Source organism: Medicago truncatula, chromosome 4 (genome assembly GCF_003473485.1).
Source record: "Medicago truncatula cultivar Jemalong A17 chromosome 4, MtrunA17r5.0-ANR, whole genome shotgun sequence".
Lineage (NCBI taxonomy): Eukaryota > Viridiplantae > Streptophyta > Magnoliopsida > Fabales > Fabaceae > Medicago > Medicago truncatula.
The window spans coordinates 33024714-33049175 of NC_053045.1; the positions used below are offsets into that span (position 1 = coordinate 33024714).

At 30.6% G+C, this 24462-nt stretch overlaps 4 protein-coding genes across 4 annotated transcripts; 1 reads left to right on the forward strand and 3 right to left on the reverse strand.

Moving 5' to 3' along the window:
* Positions 1 to 3059: 3059 nt before the first annotated feature.
* LOC25492611 (NADPH-dependent pterin aldehyde reductase) lies at positions 3060 to 3863 on the reverse strand. The gene has a single exon (XM_013600778.2). The coding sequence runs from the start codon at positions 3855 to 3857 to the stop codon at positions 3084 to 3086; it is 774 nt and encodes a 257-aa protein (XP_013456232.1). The 5' UTR covers positions 3858 to 3863; the 3' UTR covers positions 3060 to 3083.
* Positions 3864 to 7710: 3847 nt separating this feature from the next.
* On the reverse strand, positions 7711 to 8722 carry LOC25492612 (glycine-rich protein 3). Its single transcript, XM_024781538.2, has 2 exons — positions 8588 to 8722; positions 7711 to 8493 (listed from the first exon to the last, which is right to left on the reverse strand). The coding sequence occupies exons 1-2, from the start codon at positions 8667 to 8669 to the stop codon at positions 8156 to 8158; spliced, it is 420 nt and encodes a 139-aa protein (XP_024637306.1). The 5' UTR covers positions 8670 to 8722; the 3' UTR covers positions 7711 to 8155.
* Positions 8723 to 19263: 10541 nt separating this feature from the next.
* LOC25492615 (CLAVATA3/ESR (CLE)-related protein 40) lies at positions 19264 to 20010 on the reverse strand. The gene is made up of 3 exons (XM_013600782.3): positions 19728 to 20010; positions 19591 to 19649; positions 19264 to 19473 (listed from the first exon to the last, which is right to left on the reverse strand). The coding sequence occupies exons 1-3, from the start codon at positions 19795 to 19797 to the stop codon at positions 19354 to 19356; spliced, it is 249 nt and encodes an 82-aa protein (XP_013456236.1). The 5' UTR covers positions 19798 to 20010; the 3' UTR covers positions 19264 to 19353.
* A 3442-nt stretch (positions 20011 to 23452) lies between these two features.
* On the forward strand, positions 23453 to 24083 carry LOC25492616 (mavicyanin). Its single transcript, XM_013600783.2, has 2 exons — positions 23453 to 23636; positions 23711 to 24083. The coding sequence occupies exons 1-2, from the start codon at positions 23453 to 23455 to the stop codon at positions 24043 to 24045; spliced, it is 519 nt and encodes a 172-aa protein (XP_013456237.1). The 3' UTR covers positions 24046 to 24083.
* The last annotated feature ends 379 nt before the right edge of the window (positions 24084 to 24462 follow it).

Consider the following 24462-nt stretch of genomic DNA (forward strand, 5'->3'; position numbering starts at 1 on the left):
GCCATAAGGATATTTTTTTTGGACCCACTTCCATTTCTTTTACTTTCTTTTCCAATTCAAAACATACTGTAAGTGTGTTTTGTTTAACTAAAAAAAAATTGAATGAATATAAAATTGATTTTCAATAATTCCGAGTAGAATATAAAATTAATTTTATTTAACTATTTATTTAAAAATGAGGTGAAACAAAAAAAAAATTAACGACAAAATAGTTGTAGGAATGCTTATAAAAATGTAGTAAATAGTTGTAGGATTAAGAGTTTCAAATCTACAATAATTGTAGTTACCTTCTAGATATTTTTCTCTTCACTTTTTTCTACAGGGAAATATAGATATTCTTGTTGCACTTTTTGTGATATTTTTATCACTTTCTTTCCTACAAAATATTTTTGTCACTTTATTGTGGCGTTTACAGTTTTTTTTTGTCCTTGCTTTTTTATTATTTGAGTGCACGTATGCTTTGGGAGATTGAGATGTGAAACTTATTTGATTTTGAACAAAGGCACGCATGAAGCCACGTTTTCTATCATTGAAATTTTGAGGAAGATATAAGTTATTCAGCAGGGGGTATTATTGGATTAGAATTTTAAAAGATAATTTTATATGAAAAAGTTTAGTAGATTTTAAAAGACTATGTAAGATTTTAATGACTTTTAAGATTTTAAAAGATACTTAAGATTTGTAATTTGGATTTCAAGGGATTTATATCCTAAGCTTTTATAAGTTTTGAAAAGACCATCAGGATTTTAAAGGATTTATATCAACAAATCAATTGTGTTTTTTCTAGATGCTTATGAAATGTTTTTTATTTTTTCCTACATTGTATTACACCATGATACTCATTTCTAACTTATAACCGACTTTGAAGCCGTCTTAATGGTTCTAGACACAGAGTCATCTTAAAAGAAAATTGGTTTGAAGTGAACTAATAAATTGAATAAATAGCTAAAATTTTACGAGAATGAAATTTGGTTGGCTTTTTCAGGGATTCAATAGTTTTTTGACGGGGATAGTTTTTTGGTTGTTGTTTGTCTTCCTATTTATTTCAGTAATGTATTGGCCACATGTTACTTATTGTAATGATGATTATTGATCAATAAATGAGCTGTTTCAAAAAAACAAATAAGGTCGTGTTAACTTGTGCCTTAAGGGCACGTGTTAAAGTTTCTACAAAGAGAAAATATCTATTATGGAAAATTAAATTTCAATCTTTTGAGAAATAAACTTTAAACAAATCCCAACAAAAAAATCTTCGTAAGAAAACTTGTGCCTTAAGGGCACGTGTTTGCTTTTCTTCATCTTCTTCATCTTCATCAATCATATTAATATCTTCGTAAAAAACTTTAAACAAATCCCAAAAAAAAATCCAGAAAAATTAAATTAAAACCCAAAAAATTCTTTCCTCCTTCTCATTCAAAACAGTAACAACAACATCATAAAGAAAACTCATCTCCCTCTTCTCTCTCGGATCTCAACAACAACATCGACAAAAATCCATGAAAAAAATCAAATCCCAACTTCACAGTAACTTGGGTAGATGAAGAAGAAACACAAAAGCATAGAGCAAATAGTAACAATGTTGAGAAACTTGTATGCAACACTCGAATTGGTTAGACTCATCTTATAAACGATTTGAATTCATGATTTAATGGTCAAGCTCTTATCATTGTACCTCAAGTATATATTTGATCACATTCCTTGTTCAGAGGATGAAATAAAAAATCTTATGGACAAGATCAGCTAGAACTAAAGGCAAATGATAACACTCTGAAAAGACTACTAATACTTATTTACTAATAACATGAGGTATATCTCTATTGGCTACTTAAACTGTAAGAGTTAACTTAAAATCAGATTTCTGCAGAATTGTGGCACGATGGCTAGGCAACGTGGCACGATTGGAGGTTTCAAGTTTGAGGCAAAGCACTGGAAAAATCGTGGCACGATGGGATCGCATCGTGGCACGATGGTGTGCTGGCAGCGAAAAACAGAAACATATTTTTGAGTGCAGATTTGTTCCAAATTTTAAGCAATACTTTTACTATAAATATAGACCTTGTATCAGAGCAAACTTAGAGATAGAGGGGGCTGAAACAAGGGTTTAGAAAGGCAACAACAAAACTAGGGGTTGTATAGAGTTTGTCTCTTTGGAACAAACACTAGGCTTTGAGGGTTGATTCACCTTGGGAAACACTATTAGGATTGAGTCTCTTGGTTACGGGAAGAGACTAGGACTTTGGGTAGAATTAGGCGGGAGACTTATTCATGTAACCCATTGATATCTCTTTTGTAACGTTACTTATCATATAGTGGAACGGAGGGCTGCTCTCTCCCCCAGACTAGGTCAATTTGGACCGAACTGGGTCAACAAATTCTTTTGTGTTATCTCTTCTTTTTCTCTCGCTGTTGTTTTCTACTTTTGGCTTGTGATTATAATTGTTCCATACACTTTGTTTTGGTTGTTTGATTATTCCTTGCTCCACACATCAAGTTGTTATTGGTGTGATATTTTCATCGAATTCGCAACATAAACTAATGTAAAATTACGAAAGCTGGACTGTTACACCATTGATGTTTCTCGACTCACCAACGAAATTGTCCTCTATCATAGCAAAAATTAAGCTTGAATTATTTTAGAGAAAATTCTATCATTTGTTTTCTTCTTTTTATTTCAATAACTATATTTTTAAATCAAAGTTGAATTAGAATTAGTTTATATTTGATTTCCTAAGATTTATTTAAGGATTATATTAGATTTAATTTAAAAATCAGAATTAATTGATTGGGATTTGATTTAATTCTAATTTGTTGGTATTACAAAATGCATAATATCTCTAATTTTTAAGGATATTTACTAAAATATAAACATAAAATTTCTACTTATTAAAGATATTATATAAGAATGCATCTTTTGTATTCTTAATAAAAAACCCTAATCATTGATGAAAAAGTTCACGAAAATATTTTTTATTTATTTCAGATTTGATAATTAGCCTTACTCAGGCGATTACATCCAGATTCATGAGACTAGTTGGGAACAAAATACTAATAGAGTTGATAATCAATCATGTAGCTAGGAGACTTCAAATAGAGAGAGAAGCACCATTGTCTGCAGGTGTAAGATTGAGTATCTTGGTGGCTGCCTCTGAAGCCCATGATTCTGGGGATTGATAAAGCGATGAGGAAGCACCATAGCATGAAGCAAGCATGTCAGTGTTGATGACTCCTGGATTCAGTGCCACTACTGCCATTCCTTTAGGCAACTCTTCAGCAACAGACTTAGTGAGTCCTTCAATTGCCCATTTGGATGCACAATAAGGTGCTACAAGTGCTGCACCTGATCTTCCCCAACCAGAAGACATGTTCACTATTATCCCTCCCATTTCATTCTTGTTCTTGGCGATCATTAGAGGAATGAAGTGCCTCAACACATTGGCAGTACCTTTCAAGTTGGTATCCATCACCGAATCAAACTCTTCAGAGGGAACCTCCCACATCTTACTGTTCTTGTTAATGACGCCAGCGCCGTTCACTATAATATCTGGAGGACCTCCTTTTTTCTCCATAACAATGTGTGCCATCTCTTCAACGTTGTAATTGCACCTAACATCAACGCTGATGAATAGATGATGATTGGTGCTGGGAAGTTGAGATTGAAGGAAGTCGAGCTTATTGTCATGATCACGAGAACATCCGATAATGGTGTGGCCGCGATTAGCCAATTCAATTGCAAGAGCCCTTCCGAGGCCCTTGCTAACACCAGTTATCATCACTGTTTGATTTCCATCACTCCTTCCTATTCCAACTCCCATTTCGATCCCTTTACCTCTACCTTTCTCACTGCCACTACCAACCATCTCCAATCCAATTATTCTTCCACTTTTTCAATTCTAAAATCCTTTAGAGCATATTATAATCCTATCAGATTCATGTATTTTTTAAAATTTTAATGTAAAAATTTTATTGTATAGAATGAAATCCAATTTTTTCATCCTATTTTATTATATAATTATTTGTTTACCTTATTGGTGTTTTTTTATTAAAATATTTGTATGTATTAAAAATGTATAATTATTATGCTTTTAAAGGATATATACAATAAAACATAAACATAAATTTTCTACTAATTAAATATTTTTCTTAATACTAGGATTTGATCATATTTTTCTTTGTTAGGAAAATATATAAAAACATATATTTTGTATATTAATAATTTCTAATTTAAATATTTCAATTACTATAATTTAAAATCAAAATTGATTAAGATTTGATCAAACTTTATTTTAGTGTCGTTTACCTAAATGTTTTTTTTTTAGTATATTTGTAATTATTACAAAATGCATAATTACTATACTTTAAAAATGACATTTTCTATAAAATATAGGAATAAATTTTCTACTAATTCTTGTCAAAAAAAATAATTTCTACTAATTAAATATTTATTATATAAATATTCCAATTCTCATTTCAATTCCTTTTTCCAATTATTGTTCCTATTTTTCAATTCTAAAAATATTTTTTTTTTGACAAATTTTCTAAAATTAGGTATGAATATTATTAGTGTCTAAGGTAAAAATATTCTTTTATTGAATATAAATCTAACTTTTAAGATATTGATTGTATATCTTATTGGTACGCTTTTCTTTAATATATATGTAAGTTTTTTTTTTGACAAGATAATATATACGTAAGTTTTTTTTTTTTTGAGAGAATAATATATATGTAAGTATTAAAAATGTATAATTATTATACTTTTAATGGATATATACCATAAAATATAAACATAAATTTTATACTAATTGTAGATATTGCATAAAAATTAAGGATTTGATTATATTTTTGGTTTCAAGGATAAAATAAAAAAATCTAATCGTTGATAATAAAATTCAAGAGAATCGTAAGACACCCCCTTGCTAAAAATATACCACTCCAAAGAGGACTAGTAGGCACACCCCCACTATTGTGTGCAAATCTCCAATGACACAAGCTCAATAAAATTGGATTCAAAATCATGGATATCCAACCAGTTTCGTTGTCTCCTGTTCATGATCACGGGGCAGCCTAGCATAATGAACAATGTACCATGAAATGTATGAACATACAGAGATTTGACACAAACTCAATAAAATTAGATTTACGATCACGAATATCCAACCAGTGTCCCAACCTCTGGTTCACGATCACGGAGCAGCCCAAACTGACGAGCATTGTACCATGAAATGAATGAGCATATGATTCTCAATCTATGGTAATGAAACAACTTACATATCAACTCATCTTATGTAGTAATCATAACATGCCTCAACCGGCAATTCACATAATTCTTTCAAATCATATGAAATAACATTTCACAAATCAACAGGCATTTCACAGATTTATGAAAGCAAAGCACATAAATAGATCATAATCATATTGATAGCATAAACATTATCGTTGGGAAAACACATTCACTCAACATATCATAAAAAAATTTCGATTTCCTTTCCTTTGACATGAATTTATGATAGAATTGTTACCTCTTGAAATGCAAAAAAGGAATGACTATATTTCTAGACATTTAAGAATTATGGTGTTTCAAGAGAGTGCCTTTACCTGAGCAAAGTATTCCTTACAACGTAGTGCGCTACACACGTAAGCATCTAAAATAGGATTGACTTATAACCCTTCGAGCTAATTATTTTCAAATATTTCAACGAAACTGAATAATATATCAATTTTCCTTAAAATCACGCAAGGGAATATTTTCTCAAATGCTTTAAGTCTCTCAATATATCTTAAAGAGATCAAAACAGTTGAAAAAATATTTATCATGTCCAGATGAAACTTCAAAATATTTTCCATTTTGAAACATCTTTAAAACCACACAAAAACTAAGAAAATGATTCTGAAGAATTTTGGCAGAGTTTCCTTTGTGTTTACATTGAATATCAGAGTCTCTGACTCAGTCAACCTAACACAAACTCACAGACAAAATATTTTCACAACATAGCATCTCAGTCATTTTTAAATTTTAATGTTGGCAGTGTCAGCAGTCACTTCATGCTCTACCTCAAACGTCCTTTATTTCAAAAATTCATTCTTCATTGGAACATCGCAAATCATAGGTTCATTTCAAACGTCTCGACGAGGCGAATTTATTGGTCAATTTGTTTTCACAGTTCAACATTCCAAAAATGATGAAAAAATAACCCTCAAAGTCACAGTTGTTTTAACCCAACATTATTTTTCGAAAACCAATCGGTTGAATCAACTCATTTACTCATCTAAATCATAAATATTAAATGAAATTCATATTTGGACACTTTTCTAAAAATTCTAAAATTTTAAAATAGTCGGATCCTAAATATTTTTGCAGATCTTTACTCATACAGTCTTACCCAACAACATTAATACATACCACAAGTCAAGAAAATTAAAACTCGACGTCGATTACACACAAAACACTCAAACCTGCACTTTAAAGGGAGAAAAAGGGGAGGAATACCACATCGAATAGCAGTGAATCACGCGTAGGAAGGTAGGAATCGAATCGTCGAGGGCTTCATTTTGATTTCTCTTTTGTGTGATTCGTAATGGTGGGGGAATGCGTTGTTGTGGAAATGAGAGAAATAAGTGTTTTTGATTTATGAGAAAAAGTGGTATATATATATATATATAATGTTTTGGTTTTCAAAAATAAATTGGACCGGTTGTTTTAATGCATACACATAGTTGATAAAGTTCTATTCTAATTCTGATAAACTTGTAATCGGTCTCAAACATCTTAGAATTGTCTCATTACTAAAAAATTACTATACATTCTCTAATATTTTCTTTTAAAAAATTTACTCAACTAGCAGCTCTAATACCACTAAATTTCCAAAAAACACCTGAACGACAAATAAATTTCCTAAATGAGTATTAAGGACTTTCAAGGTCCAATAATATTTCATTAGCAGGCAAATTCATATTCAATTCTACCAGAATCTCAAAATCACAAAAAATGCACAAGATTTAGAAAACACTGAATCATAGCATTTTACATAACACAAGTCACAGAAATATATTCATTTATTTTTTCATGCTTAGCAAACATTGTTAAAACCATACTTAATCATACATAATAGAACAAAATAGCATATATGAGTCAATTGTAGACCTCACATAGTTAACTTGCTCAACAACTTTCCCATTCACAACAATGATTTTGAAATTAAAATAACTTTAGACAAAAATTTCATTTCCAATATTTGGAGAAATGTAATGGGATTATCTTCCCATTATAACAATGTATAAAACTCAGCTTTAAATTTTTATGGTGCTCTTGGTCCGTTGAAAATTTAAACATCAGGTACATATCTAGCTCATTTTTTTCAAAATCAATAGAAAACAAATCTTGAAATTCCGACAACGTCAGAATATTTCATAAATTCATTTAATAATAAAGTAAATATCAAGACAAAACACAAAGCCCTAGATTTAGTCATATCTAAATTACGGGTCTTACATTCTTCCACTTATTTTGTTGTATTCATAACATTTTGTTTTCAAGTGTTTTTTATCAATATTTTTGGCTTATTTATTTTGGTTCTTAATTATTTTGTAATGGGTTATAGTATCCATTGTACCATGTTTTTCAATATTTCTTTATTTTGCATTAAAAAAAATGCCTAAACATATTTATTCTCCTAGTAATTTATAATATTGAGTCATATAACATGTTAAAACTAATTATTGAAATTAAAATATCTCGTTGAATAAAATAACATGACATGTAATGGTGGTACATCTTATCTATTTGAACATAATGATATAGGTGGTACAATCTAAGGATTTTAATGAAAGACAATTTAATTTAAGCGGAAAATAGTGATCCTATTAAAGACCGAACATGGAGTAAAATAAAGTGCATTTTTTCTTATTTGAAAATTGATGTTCCCACATCAAAGGTTGTAATGAAACACCACAAAATTACCAATATAACTTTATTGGCAGTTAATTGTTGATGGATGGAATTTGAGGTTAAACTTGTGATTTTACGGTGTTTCTTAGCATTGTGTGAAGTGGGAAAAACAATTTTCTTCTTATTCATACTTCATGAAATAAAATACACACATTTGTTTGATTTTCATGGATGCTTCAAGCACCCACCATTTATTTTGCTGCTTCTTTCTTCTCACCCCAAACCGGGTTCTTCATTTTCTCCTCTTTCAAAATTTTCTTCATGTACTCCTGCTTCCCAACCTCCTTCTTCTCCTCCACGACCTTCATATCCTCCTCCAGGTCCTTCATATCCTCCTCTTACCGAACTATATTCGTTTCCTCCTCCCCAATTGCCTCTATTTCTCCCTCTTCTAGCTTCTCTACGTTTTCCTCCTCCCAACAATTTATCTACCATCCGATGTATAATATTTTCAAATAATCCATCAACATTTCCTCCTTCATGGTCTCCATTGTGTCCATCCTCAACTCTTTCTACCCCAATTTTGTTTTTGGAGTTTTCAGTTTCACCAACTACAAATCAAACAAACACATTTATTAAATATAATAAAAGAGTAAAGCAATTGCGGAAACAAATATATATTGATACAAACACATTCATTCGCACCTTTCGATGAATCGATTGCCATAACAGAGATGATAATTAGCGGGCAAAGAAAGAACACGAAGATCAACGGTTTAGTTTTCATGGTTGATTTACTTGGAGTTTAATTGTAGTAAAATCTGAATTCAATCAACATTATTTATAGTGATCATGGGACAAGATAAATATATGAACAAAAGAGCCTTGTTAGATAATATATAATGCATAGTAAAAATTTGACTCATTGTGATAATAATGGGCCATCAACACCTATTGAGACATAAATTCGGTTGTGTTTGTCAAATTAGGTGATTTTTAATATTACTAGTAAGGTGCTTGTGCTTTAGCATAAGTCACTTATGTTTTAGTGTTTTTTACATGTATTAGTTAAAATTTGATTTGTTTCACATATATAAGTATCAAAAAGAGGTAATTGTCTCTACGAAAAGTTGTGATTTTAAATAACTAAACTTACCTCAAATTGGTTTGTGAATTTGAGCTTCAGTTTGAACAATTGCATAAAATAGTTTGATATAAGACATATTTGATATAAAAAAAAAATAATAACTAGTAAAATTCTAAATTATTGAAAGAAAAAGGGGCATGTAGAGAAAAAAAAATTATTTTATAGAATTACAACACTTGAAATAAAAGGACTTAAATTTTATATATTGTAGTTTTGAATAATAAGGAATAGAGAAAGCTATAAAATATAAGAAATTTTTAGTAATATAAAAATAATAAGGTTAAATTATTTAGAGGAGAGAGAAAAAAATTGGAAGATAAATAATACATTACTACCTCCAAAATAATAATAATAATAATAATAATAATAATAATAATAATAATAATAATGATAATAATAATAATAATAATAATTATTATTATTATTCTCTCAAAATAAATAATAATAATAATAATAATAATAATACATTATTAAATTATTAGGAAAGGTAAAAAAATGAATTTGTTAAAACTTGGAATATAATATACACACGATTTCTCACTAGTTTATTATAAACATTGGACCATCATAGGAGATATAGCTTCATACCTCAGTCCTAAAGAGAAAAGGCTCCACAAAGCTTAGAGAAGTAGCTGACCTGGTACAAGGGTCTGAGACAAAGGAGGAGGAATGACGACTCCTATTAGATCTAGTATTCACCATATATTCAGTTGAAGTGATTATTTCAGTTGAGGAGTGTCCTCCCAAGTAAAGTCGACATTGATCTGGTTGGATCTAAGAAGATAGTTGGTTGGATGAGGTCTGTTGTGTTAGGGGATTGATCTTTGTTATGTCTGTCGTAAGCCTTGCTCTATTGCATCGTCAGTCGTGGGTCGTACTCCATCAGAGGGAGGTTGTGTACCTGCATGTGCTCCGACGCCTAAATCAGTCAAGGGTTCAAGAGAGAGTGTGGCTATAGTATGGGTGTGTCTATTGTATGGTATCGTCTGCTTCGTCGACTCTGGTCAGACTTGAGCTTAGTCGGGTTGGGCCTTGGGCCAGTCGAAAACATATATTGTATTTATTTTCCTTATTATTTGGTATGTATAAAAAAAAAAATCAATTTAATTTATTTATTTGAGACAAAAAATAAAAAAGGATAAAAAAAAGATAACAGACTATACTTAAAATTAAGTTAAATGATGAATTATTTAAGAGTTTTTCTAATTACACCTTGTTTAATCCTGGTTACACCCCAAAATGACAAAATTACTCTTTCATAAAATTTAAGTTTCAAAAAGCCTCTTCCTTTTTGTCGGTTACACCCCAAAACCCCTCTTTAGTTTAAGTAGGTCATGTAAACTTAGTTTAAGTAGGTCATGTAAATTGAGTTTAAGTGTACATACTTAAACTCAGTTTAAGCAAGTCATGTAAACTTAGTTTAAGTGGGTCATGTAAACTGAGTTTAAGTGTACATATTTAAACTCACTTTAAGTGTACATCTAAAAGTTCAACCTTGCTCAATGATTCTACGTAATCTCAATTTAAGTATGTACATGTAAACTAAGTTTAAGTAAGTCATGTAAACTGCGTTTAAGTGTACATACTTAAACTCAGTTTAAGTAAGTCATGTAAACTAAGTTTACATGAACCTACTTAAACTGAATTTAAGTTAACCTCAACAATGTAAAATTGAAATCGTTGTACAGTACAGTTGAACAAGAAGAAAATTGAAACTAGCATTATTGAAAAAGAAGAAGAAATTCGCAATCGAGTATGGATGAAAAATATTTTGATTCACTCTTTAATCTTCCATAACAGAGATTGATTGAACATCAGGTTTGATTGATCGTTTTAGGGTGAAAGATAGTGGAATTTTATAGTGACAATGAATGAAATCAAGATATTAAGATAATTTATATAAAAGGGCAATTTTGGTATTTTAAAAAACTTTTAAGAAAATTTGGGTGTAACCAGAAATATATGGGGTATAAATAGAAAAACTCATTATTTAATTTTGTCTAAATTAAAACAGATCACTTTTTAGAATGAATAAAAATGTACAAAAGTTTTTTTTTAAATATATATATATATTTTTGACATTAAAAAGACATGTAGTCACAATCTAAAAGAAGTTAATGCTGTAACTATTTCTTTTAAGAAATAAATTGGAGAAAAAAACACTTGTCATAAATGTAGAAGACGATAATATTGTCTTTCTGCTAAACTGAAATATTATTGTTCTTTGGCTAACCAGAGCCAAATAGGAGGCGATAGATTAAAATAGGATAGAGTGAAAGTCTTTTGATTGATGACAAGTGACACAAATATATCAAGTTTTATATCAGCAACCGTATGTAGTGATCGTGGGATAGTATAAATATAAGAAGAACAAAAGAGCTTAACTAGATATTTTATAGGTTAAATTACATTTTTGGTCCTCTAACTATTTAATTGGTATCGGATTGATCCTCTAATTAAAAATTGATTTATTTCGGTCCTCTAAGTTTCTCACCGTTACTACATTTAGTCCTTTCTGTTAGTTTTATTCAAATAAACGTTAGAGTTTGTGTTATGTGCGTCCTCTAACTTTATTTATTAGTATCATTTTGGTCACATGTCTTGTTAATGTATTATGATTAAATAGTGACTAATATTATTGGTAACTGTTATGGTTCATATGTATGTGTGAAACAGGAGGTCAGACACCCACATAACACAAACCCTAACGTTTATTTGAATAAAACTAACAGAAAGGACTAAATGTAGTAACGGTGAGAAACTTAGAGGATCAAAATAAATCAATTTTTAGTTAGAGGACCAATCCAATACCAATTAAATAGTTAGAGGACAAAAAAAGTAATTAAGCCTATTTTATACTAACAAACTGATGGATTATGAGAATAATAATGGGCCATCAACACCTATTGAGCAGTAAATTGAGATTCATTTGTCAAATTAGTTAATCTAATTTTATAGATTACTCTTCACCACTTTTCTTTACATTAAAGTTGTTTTTGAGTTTGAGTTTGAATTTGAAAACCTATAGAGAATAATACTATAAGATAATATTTGATAGAAATAACGAGACAGAAAAAAAAAATTTGTAGAGAAACTATAATTTTAAACAATTATGATTGACATAAAAGTGCTAAAATTTTAAATATTGTAAATTTTAGTAATTTTTTCGACTCTTGACAATTTTAATAATAAAGAATAGACAAAACAATAATATATTCTTCTCTACCAAAAATAAAAAAGAACAATCAAATGTTAGAAAATATTTAGTAAGTGAAGAAATAGATGGTTAAATGTCATGGGTCAAATATGTTAAACATCAAAGTCCAATTGAAGTGGAATTGAATGCTATGAAGAATGAGTATGATGTGAGCTATTTAATTACCACCTTGATGATAAGGTAAGGTGTTTGTGCAAGACCAATGGAATGTAAAGATCTAAGATAGACCCAATAGAATATAATAGCTCAACTAGATTAAAGATTATGATGAGTTAATTGAATTATACATATTTTAGAGGTGAGTCATCATGTTTTAAAAGGATCTAGAGAGATCATTTGTGACGAGTCATTGAAATGTCAATACTATAAATAATGGATTGGTCATTGTAATCATAATCAAAATAAATGAATGAAGAAATAGTTTGTTAGAATAGTTATAGTTGGAAAGGCGGTAGAGGATAGGGTGTCTGTTGGGTGTCAACTTAGTTGGGATGCTTTAGACTCTCCCGGATGCCCAACCTTTCTCTTGGCCTTATAAAAAAAAAATAGTTATAGTTATAGCTTTTAGTCACTTTTAGAGTAATTTTCCTCCATTAATGAACAATCTCAAAAGTTGTTCATAACATTAAATTATTGAGACAGAAAAAACGAGAAAGAAAATTAAAATACGATATAATGAAGGAAAATTATCGAGAAGAAAGAAAAAACTTAATTTTACGAAAATGTATTAAGTATGCTTCATACATTATATATATATATATATATATATATATATATATATATATATATATATATTAAACATATTCGAAAATAACATTAAAAATAACTAATCTTTGGGAAAGCTATGCAGCCAAGTTCCTAAATTACTACAACCAAAACAAAAATTGTGGAGCAATAGTACCATGTTATTGAAGCAAAGGTTATTTAATGTAAGAACATTGGAGGAATTGTATATATCCTCATAATGGAGATAACCCCTACACAGTCTCCATGGCGAGTGTGTTTAGTCATGATCAAATTGTATGTGACAATATCAAAGGTAAAGAGCAAAAAAACCGAAGATAGTAATACTTGACAACGAAGATCAAACATATACCATCAATGTCGTTTTCAAAGAAGTTTTTGAAAACTTATAGTTTGTAATATATTTTCACCTATATTATATGCTTATAGTAATATATTCAACAACTTTTGTCCAAGTTTAAGCATTTACAAGTTGTTCTAACTTTTGGAAGTTGACTATGGATAGTTAGTTTGTTGAGTAAAAGTATTTTCTATTCAAATTATATTTGACCGAATTTTTTGTATTACTTAAACCCTTTCAATTTAGAGTAATGCTATATCGCACGACAGTTTAGCCACACGACATGCACGACAACGCAAATTTTCATTACTCATGGTCAGAGACTTTATGGATTTTCAACAAATAAAATAATATAAATTTTGATACAACAACCTCTCTTTGTCTATCACCCACTCACATTTTTATCCTCCTCTCTCTTTATCGGATTGTTGTGATAGCTTTCTTCATGAATCATGATTTATGGTATTTTTCTTTCAAAAATATGATTGGCTTGTTTCAAGGATTTATAGTCTCGTCGTTTTTACCCACTCATTCATGTCTCGTCGTTTTTACCTAATTGTGACTACGATTTGCTACTGCGACACCTCTTTCACCGACATCAGAGGATGGGGTAAAACCGGAGAAACTGGTGACTGTCTACGGGGTTACGATGCAGGTGACTGTACAGTGGAGTCGCATGGGAGGAATAAAAGGAGTTTGATGGTTGTGTTTTTCGTTGAGAACAGAGCTTTGTTTTCCACCATTAGACAATTTTAGAGCTTTGGTAGTTAACAGTAAGCCCTTCGTAAAAGGGAACAAAATGATTTTAGAATTTAATATAGTTGACTTGTCAAATGCAAAATCAATTGTGGGATATGCACGAAAAAATGTGTCGTGCTTTTAATCATTTCCCTTCAATTTATTATCTTATATGTTGATTCTGACAATAATTTTCGTAATAACACGCGGGTCTATTACTAGTAAATGTAAAAAACAACTAATTGTCTTCTACAAAAGGTTGTGATTTTAAATCAGTAAACTTACATAAAAGATTATTTTTTTAAGGCAACATGACAAAAGTTGTTTATGATTTTGAGTTGAAATTGTGAAAATTGTAGAGATTAGAACAATATGATATGAGAACATTCGATGTATAAGATATAAGTAATAAATCCCTAAGCTATAGAAAAAGAGAAGGAAGAGGGGGAATGTAGAACAATAGTAATTTTATTGAATTAAGAGACTTTACATAAAAGCAATTAAATTTTATATCTTGTAAATTTTAATAATAAAAATAGAGAAAACAAAAAGAAATAATTATTAGTGAAAAAATAGAAAGTTAAATTATCGAGAGGAGAGAAAAAATATTAGGAAGGAAAGAATAAAGGAGAGAATAAAAGTATTTTTTTTATTGGTCCTCAATAAAAAAAGTATTTTTATTGATGAAAATTTACACAAAAATAGTCAAGTTTTTTTTTTTTAACAAAAACAAATGGCTACATTTTATATGGGTACTTAAGTCTAAAATTTTCTATGCTTGAGATATGTTTTACCTGAGAATCAAAGCTTAAATCATGGTACCTAGACAATGCCTTCTCACGATACATGACAGGAGAAAAGAATATGTTTCAGACCATAACATTGAAAGAGGTGGGAACTCAGAGATTTGGAGGAAACCATAAAGGCAAGATTATTGTTACATAGACTATTGGTAATAATTCCTATCTCTATGAATAATGTTTGGTTAGTTGATGGACTAAAACAAAACTTACTTATCTGAAATCAATTTTGTGATAGTGGTTATGAAATGATGTTTAATAAGAACAACTGCACATGATTCTGACAAATCCATTGGGTTTACTAGAAAGAGTAAAGACAATGTTTATAAAAATAATTTCTCTGAATTGGATGATTATAATATAGTTTGTCTTCTATCAATGAGTGATGAAAAATGACTTTGGCATAGACGTTTAGGACATGCTAATTGGAGATTAATCTCTAAACTTTGCAAGTAAAAACTTGTCAAAGGTCTTCCAGACTTGAAATATCACTCAGATGTTCTTTGTGGAGCATGCCAAAAGGGGAAGATTTCTAAGAAATTTTTAAACTAAATAACATTGAATCTACCTCTATATATACCTCTTGAATTTTTAAAGATGAGAGATATAATGTGTTTAGTATCTTTTGTACTCAAGTATAAAATGAAAAGGAATTAAAAATTCTGAAAGTTAGAAGTGATCGTGAAAGAGAATTTGAAAATGAATCATTTGAAAATTTTGTGAAAACCATGGAATTCTTCATAAATTCTATTCTCCTAGAACTCTGCAACTAAATATGGTTGTAGAGAGAAAGAATAAATCTTTACAAGAAATGGTTAGAACCATGATTCATGAAACTGATATGACTAAGAATTTTGGGCAGAAGTTGTAAACACTACATGTTATGTTTAAAATATAATATACATCAGACATAAACTGATCAAAATTTCATATGAGCTATTCAAAGGAAGAAGACCAAACATATTTTACTTTCATAAGTTTGGATGTACATGTTTCATTCTAAACAACAAAACAATAAAGTATGTCTAAAGAAATATGACTTGAAGGCTTATAAGGGTATCTTTTTAGGATACTCTTAACGGTCAAAGACATACAAATGTATAATTCTGAAACTAATACAATGGAAGAAACGACTCTATTGGTGTAGACCTCACCCTTTTCTTTGCTCCACATCATCCCAAACTCTCATGATGTTGTTAACTACGTCACTTGTTTTCACATCCTTCACTTTTTTCACTTCTCTCCCATCAACTTTTACATCCATCGACTTCGATTTGACTCTACATTCCGTGATTCATTTAGCCCTTACATTCTTTTCAATATGAAAATAACAAAGTAAAGCGGCAGTTTCAGAGAGAACTTTGGCAACAACAATCATCAGAGCATTGTCCCTAACAATGACAACCACCTTAGACATATTGAGTTTTGAGGATAAATGACCAACCAACATCTCCATAACCTAAGTAAAATTACTTTATTTTTCAGAGGCAAGAAAGGAAAAAGCAACAGAATATGTCATGTTGGTAGAGGTAACACCAACAATCTTAAATAATGGCATTCTATACATATTAGTTTTATAAGTAAAGTACATGGCTAAAATGGTCGAAAAACTGTTTAGCAAATTAATAGACTCCAGATGAGCAAAAAATATATCTTCAAGAGTGGTTTGCTCACAATTTGTTCTTGTGAAATTGATTTGTATCTTCGTCTTGTCACCTCTTATAGACTTTGCCATCTAGAACGTGCATTGCACACGCATTTTATATTTGTCATACTTTCTTTGTTTTTTTCCTTCAAATTCGTGAGAATATTCCTAGGCAACGCCAAACTCTTTGTCACGTCAACAACTCTTTTCTTCCCCTCCTCTCTTAGTCTACCCGCAAGAAGGTGACAGTCTGACCTTGGCTCCAACTCATGGTTGCGAACTCCATTAAGAATGGCCAACCACCATTCATTTGTCTTCTTCTCAAAGTAACCACACATCTTTAACGGACAATCACATTTCCTTGAGCCCATGCCTTCAAGGTTCTACTTTTTCTTCATCTTTGGTAGTTTGTATACACCACTCCTTTCACATTGCAACGTCAACATTAGACTTTTTATATTGGATTTATCTATAGATATAGTAAATCCCTCGCTTTCCGTTTGTCGACGAACCCAACCAAGCAAATCATCTCGCTCTCGCCATCAATCATTTGTGGAAAAAATGAGGTGGTGTTTACTTCGTTATCACGAAGTTTGGAAACATCGATAGGTTTTGCTTCAATGGAAGGTTTGACATCAACTGAAGCTTCAATGATAGGTTTGACATCAATGAAAACTTCAATAATGGCCGGTTTTAGCTCAACACCATCATCCAACACATTTTCAACCACCACTATATCTATCGAATAAAAAATAACAAATAAAAAAATTATAAATAACTTACGTAACAAGCCTAAGGAAAAAAAAAAACAAAATTGGTGCCAAAATTCAAACACTGACCCCCTACACAAGTTAACTCATGTTGGGCACTCAGTGTGAGTTAACTCACGTTGCACCTCAGCGTGAGTCAACTCACGCTACGTCTAGGGCTCTAGAATACCGAACATATCAGAAAAACCAGCAAAATATAAATAGGTAAGATGACACATTACTTGATTTTTGACGTTTGATGAGCGTAGAAACTTGCTTCATGATGTTTTTTAATGATTTGAGCTCAAGCTTTTTTTTTTTTTTTACCAAAAATTCACACTTGTGGATGTTTTGGAGGTGAAGAGGGAAATAATTGTGTGTTTGAAGTGTATAGCTGTTGTGTTGGCCTAAAAACAGGAATGGGTCGCAACGTAAGTTAATTCATGTTGATTTTCAACATAAGTTAAGTTACGTTAAGGTTATTTTAGGAAGTTTGGGGTGGAAATGAGAAATTAAAAACAAAATGGAAAAAAGCAATTTTCCAAAGTATCTTGGATCTCGTTATACATACTCCATAATTGTAAAATCTATGAGAAAGTAACTAGACATTTTTCATATGCTTAAAAGCCTACCGGTCATTAGCTTTTGATAGGTATTTTCATTAAATTTTAAGCAATGCAGGGGAGTTCTTAGCATTTTGAAGTATCTTTAATTGGTAGTATTAGTAAGCAGATATTGGGGTCTAAATTAAAGAGCTTTAGCACGGGTGTATCTTAATTACAATTGGCGTTTAGTTACCAGTTAGTAGCTATATTGTTGAAAGAATTAAATATTTTCTAAACTACTAATTATATAAGGAAAATGCTAACTTATATCTTTAGAGCAATGTTAAGAATTCTATTAATAAAAATTACATATTAAAAATTGTGTTGATTTATTGTTCAAAGAGTCATGCTATATAGCACGACACACATGCACACACGAATACACACGACAGGTTGAAACAACAAGTAATTTGCACAGTAAAAACAAATCTAACACTTCAAATGTAAATATTTAATTCACTTAACACTTTAACAATAATAAGTATTGGAATGTTGGTACTTATCCAAAATTAATGGATAAAGTGCAATGATTAATAAGACCAAAAAGAGATAAGACATAATAAAACCCAGGCTTTGGGTGATTCAGAGAAGTGGCAAAAAAAGAGTTGTAATGTGACTTTTTATAAACAATTAATTACCTAAACACTAACTGGATCATTTTAAGTCATCAAAAAATTAAAATGAAAGCAATTTTGTACTGTCGTGCATGTGGCACAAAAAAGACTGTCGTGCACTTTAGCATTTTTGTTGTTCAAAATATTGAATATTAATTTGTAATAAATTATCACCATTAGTGGAATGCTTAACATGTGCATTAAGGATGCAAGTTAACATAACCGAAATAATTACATATACTCCCTCCGTCTCACAAATTTTGTCTGTTTATTTTTTTTAAAATGATTGTCACTTTACAATATCAATACATCATTTATTATTAACTTTAAACGACTAATATTGTGAGATGGAGGGCAGGTGCTGTCTTTGATATCGGCGCATCTGAATTTCTTACCACAAATTCTATACTTAATTTATCTTTCAGAAGAACACATCTCTTAATTTAATTTGCACTAATTCCTCTTTATTTTGCTGAACTTAATATAACTCTGAAATTGTACCAATTTGCAGTGTAGACTGTAGTAGTCCCTTCCACTACTATTCCCTGTAAATGTGGCAACGAAATGAACTCCATTCTTGCTTTTTTTGTCTTCTTTCAAAGGATAAATACAATGACCAATGAAGCCACAAACACATGAACTAAAACAACTATGAATAATAAATTTATGGAAAATAAATTAATTTTGAAAAAATTAATATACCCCAAATGTAATTTTTGTTTCTGATTTTGTACAAAAACAAAATTAATGTTGCATAAGATATATCATATGGCTCATATATAATAAACTACAAAAACTCAAGTACTTGAACCATAGATCAAAATATTGTGCTATATGAAAGAGCTAGTGCTAATTTCATGAAACCTAACAACTTAAGGTTCAAAAGGGTTATTGTTGTGATGAAGAGGGTCAGGTCCAGTTGGAACTTCTCTTGCTGAATCTTCTACTGTTCCAACAGTAACACCTTCATTCTTAAACCTTGCAAATGCAACCTAATATCAAAAGAAAAAAAAAAAACTTTTTATTAACATAAACCAAAAAGGGTTTTGAAAGTTCAAAACTTTGTAACCAAAAAACAAAGTTTTCATCTTTTTCTTGTTGTTACTTACCTCAATGCTTTTTGCTATGTTTCTACTACCTCTTTCCATGTTTGAATGATAAATACGAGCTACAATAATGATATAAAAAACATGGTTTAGTACAAGAAAAACTAATGAAGAGTGATTTGGTTTGAAGATGAACTTACTTGAAGAGCATTGAACAAGTGTGAGAATCACAAAGACCAAGAACAAAGTGTTAACTTTCTTCATCTTCATTGTTTTAGAACAACAAAAACACACCAAATAGAACAGAGAAGAAAAAAGGGTAGCATAAAGTTTTGATCTTTGTTGGTTTTTCTTCCCTTGTTTCTGGCTGGAAAGGAGGAAGCTTTTTGAATGAAAAAACGCTTCCAAGAAAATTGGTGTGATGGGTTCTGAAATTTTACTGTGGTATGTTTTGTACTGAGGTTTGAGGTTGTTGGGTTTTACAATTATAACCTTTTGGTGTTGTAAAAACAGAGGAAGTAGAAAAAGACAGAGGGGTAAAATTGGTATTAAAGAAAAATGTCACATAGATAGATACTGTTACGAGGTAAGGAGACGTTTGACAGTCTGGCACGTGTCGGTTAAGACAACGTCGTAGGAGGTTGATGGCGGCGGGAAAGGTACACGTGGCCGTTTTTGATTGGTGTGAAGGTGATAAAAGCACGTTAAGATGGCCCACATTCAATCATTTTTTGTGGGGATAGTTTTTGTCATACTGATGCCATGCTTTTGTCTTGAAATAGCTCAACTCTTCCAATGCATTATATTTGTCTTAATTTTATTTTTTTATTGTTCCATTTTTATGTTATCTTATAAACAATAAAAAAGAAAGGAAAAGAAAAGAGAGATTAAGATATTTTTGTAGATATTTTGGTTGATTGAAAGTGAAAAAGAAAAAAATTGTATTTATTTGATTGGATAAAAAATTGAACTATGTAATTAGTTTATGAGAAATTATATTTGTAGAATCATTTTTATACAGTATTTGGGACAACTACTTCTCTCAGTTTTTAATCAAAATAAAGAAGAGTGAAGAAGAAAGTTGTCATAAATAATTGTACAAATATAAATTCTCTTAATTTAATGTTGCGTTTACTCTTATCTGCCTGCTAGATATTAAAACTTGTTAATTTGGCCAACAATACATACATACACGCGCGCGCGCCCACACACACACATAATATATATATATATATATATATATATATATATATATATATGACAAGTCCTAATTAGAATAATGCAGTTCAATGAGCATCAACATCGATGATGCAAGTTGCGTAGGGGTACTTGCAAACACTTCGACACTCAAGTCGATAAGAGAGTAAAGAGTGAAAGGTTACAAGGAAGATTGTGTGTACCATGAGTTTGTGGTCCAAGGGTCATCATTATCATCATTTCATCTTCGTTGTGCTTCCAATAAGGTTCGTTGGGCGTTGACGGTCTCTTGTAGTAGTTGAATTTGTCGCCTCATTTCTTCCATCTCAATTTCATGCAAAGATCTCTCATTTTGTTTTCTAGGTGGCATTTTGACGATGGTGGTTGGTGATCTTTTTTTTTTTTGTTGGTGAAGATAGTGGCGGTGCGTGGTTGTTTTGTTGGCGGTGTTAGTTTCGTGAATAAATGAGCGCAAAGTGAGGTTTTAAGAAAGCAACTCCTTGCTCACTTAAAAACTCACTTTCTGTTGATTTCTTCGCTCAAACTCAACTCTGAGGTATCGTAACCTGCTCTAATACCAAATTTGGCTTAAGGACAAAAGGAAATGTTGAGAAATAGAGAAAACTCTCTAACTTGCTCAAAGAACATGTTATTGCTCAAAGAGAAAACACTTGGTGGTGAACCCTATTTATACTACTCTAGGAAGGTTCCACGTTACAAAGTAGAAAGATGTAGAAGCATTTATTACAAGAAAAGTCTAAAGATATGGATACTTTAGTTCATATGACTAAAAAGACCTAGAAAAGTTACTATTTTCCTAATGCTTTAATTTATCTTATTTAGTAGTGCGTCTAGAAGCTTCCATAATATTCTTTAATATTCTCTATATCTAGAAACCTCCATATTATTCTTCATCATCTTGTGTCTCAATCTCAAAGGCTAATAAACTTGTATAAAACTGATATGTCTGATAATATTTTCCATCACATTCCCATTGTGCATATAATTAATAGGGAGGAAGTTTTGGGTTTTGGAGTGGAACTCCAAATACATGTACACATTTCCATTGTGCATTATTGTACATCAATTCTAAACTTGTATCGAGACTGATATCGTTTTCCATGCATAAGTTGCGTATTTACATCTTTCACATCTTTTCCTTATGCTACTTGATTGTGAAATGGAAAAGAGCTGAACTCAGACATTGTGCAGGAATAGTTGATCTATAGTCGAATTTTGCTTGATTAATTGTATGATCTTAATAATTTGAAATACATCTTAAATGTGACCAATACATAAATTGTATGATCTTAATAATTTGAAATAAAATAATTTTAATGTGACTAATACATCTTAATTGTATGATCATCAATACAAAATTCACCGCCTATCAAACGATGATCCTCTGCGTGGTCAACATCAACGTTAACAACAATATCCTAATTACCATTAATGTTAAGTATTAATGTAACTAAATGATCTTCTGGGTGATCAACGTCAAAGTCAAGGACCTAGTGTCTAAACGTTTCTCTGGATTATTTTAAGGAAGACTCCAAAGAAATTGTCTAGACACTTCAATCCTTTAATAAAATCAAATTGAAGATCAAAGGCTTTAAGTTCTTAAATGATCTTTCAAGTAAAACAAAGTGAATATCCAAAATGTAAGAGATCATACTCAACCTAATGAAGACAACAATCATAAAGCACAAACAATTCAATATCTTACAAATTTATCTAATGGCTCTTTGTACTTTATTTTTGTCTCATTCTCCAACTTCTTTTTCAACTATAGTATTCTCTCCTTATAAGAGAGAAACTATGGATAGTGTGAAAATTGTTGATCTGCCTGAAGTCATCATTGATCTACTTGAAGACTTCAAGAGAAAGAAAGACAAGTGTTGGTGTTCAAAACACCACAATTAAAATGTAAAAGGCAGTGTTCTAGAAAGAGAAAAACTTAAGAAAAACCAAGAACATGATGTATAAATTCATTGTAATATCCTCTCAAAAGAGAGTGATTAGATCATGTTGCAAATCAATAGTGTAGTCTAAGTACACTTGAATTGATCTTGGATTCAAATTGTAATATCCTTTATTAGAGAGTAAATGATCCTATTCTATGACCTTGTATTACTCGAAGACAAATTCAACCCGATGTAAATGACCTTGTATGACCTTGTAATATCCTTAACTTTCATTAAAGAAGTTTGAGGAAAGTTAATTTTTTCTTAACTTTTGATTAATGTGAAGTTGGAATAATTTTAATTTTGCTTTGCAATTATTAAAAAATATGTGTACAAATATTTAAATTATTGATAATTGTTTGTTATGAAAGAGAGATAAAGTGTGTTAAAAAATAAAAATTTGTTGAAGAAAAAAATAGTTACTAATGATTCATTATCCCAATTATAACCTTAAACAAAAAATAGAGTAACTAACGATTTGTTATCCCAATTATAGCATTAAACAAATTTTCCTAAAATAATGTTTGTTGTTGGTATCATTGAAAAAAGATAAGTATAGTTTGTTAATATCATAAAAACATAAAAAAATCTTATTTTATTTTTGTAGGAAAAACACATAAGAAATCTTGTTTTATTAGTTTGTTGCAACATAGTAAAAATAGGGAAATCAGTTTTTATAATTTGTGTATAAATATATACCTCTCGTTGCTTCTAAAGGATTAAGAAATCATTAGTTTTGACAGTTTTAGTGAAAGAGGGTATCAATGTCTGAGTTAAAGAATATATCAATTCTCTTTATAGTTGTTTTTGCAGCATCAATGCTACGAAGCACAGAAGCAATAGATCATATTGTTGGAAGCAGGAATGGTTGGATTATTCCTGTAGATGGCCATTCGTTTTACTCCGATTGGGCCTCCAATATCACATTCAAAGAAAACGATGTCCTAGGTGAGTTTTTCTTTTTTGCATATATGTTTCTAAAATTAATAGTTTCTGATTTGTTATTTTATTTGCTATCACAGTTTTCAACTTTGTCACCGGACGCCACACTGTTGTTGAACTGAACCAGACATACTTTGAGAATTGCAACGTGAATCAGAATATCCAATTCTTAGATACATCACCATCACCAGTAAGATTCACCCTAAATAGAACTGGAGTATTCTATTTTACATGTTCCATCCCAGGCCATTGTGCCAGTGGCCAAAAGCTTATCGTTAACGTCTCTGCCTCTTCACCAGCTCTTTCACAAGGACCATCTTCCCCTACTTCCTCTGTCAGCAGTGACATTCATATTGATCTAGTTGCTACTTTCTCTATTCTCATTGCTGCTGTTGCTGTAAACTTTTTGTTTTAGACTTCAGCTTCTTTGGAAGAAGGGTTGCTATTGTAACATGAAGCAAAAACGTTGTTGTTATTGTCTTCTTTGTTGGTTCCATCATCATGAATAGTAGTAGCTAGTTTTCTTTTGACCACTTTGGCTTTGGTCTTCTTGTTTGTCGTCGCCATTCTACTCTGCGCTGTGAATTAGCCCTATACTCCATTAGGTTAAAGGAAAGAAAGAATAAGCAGAGAAAAAAGGTGCAGAGTAAAAATAGATGTGGCAAATAGAATTGGTTTATGCGAGTTCTGGGCTTCGAATCCGGACACCCAAAAAAAAAAAAAAGATTGATATCATTGAAAATGATAAGTATAGTTTGTTACAATATGAAAGTGCAAAATTCCCATTATCTATGCTTATAATTTTAATCAAAATAAAAATAATTTTAATTAA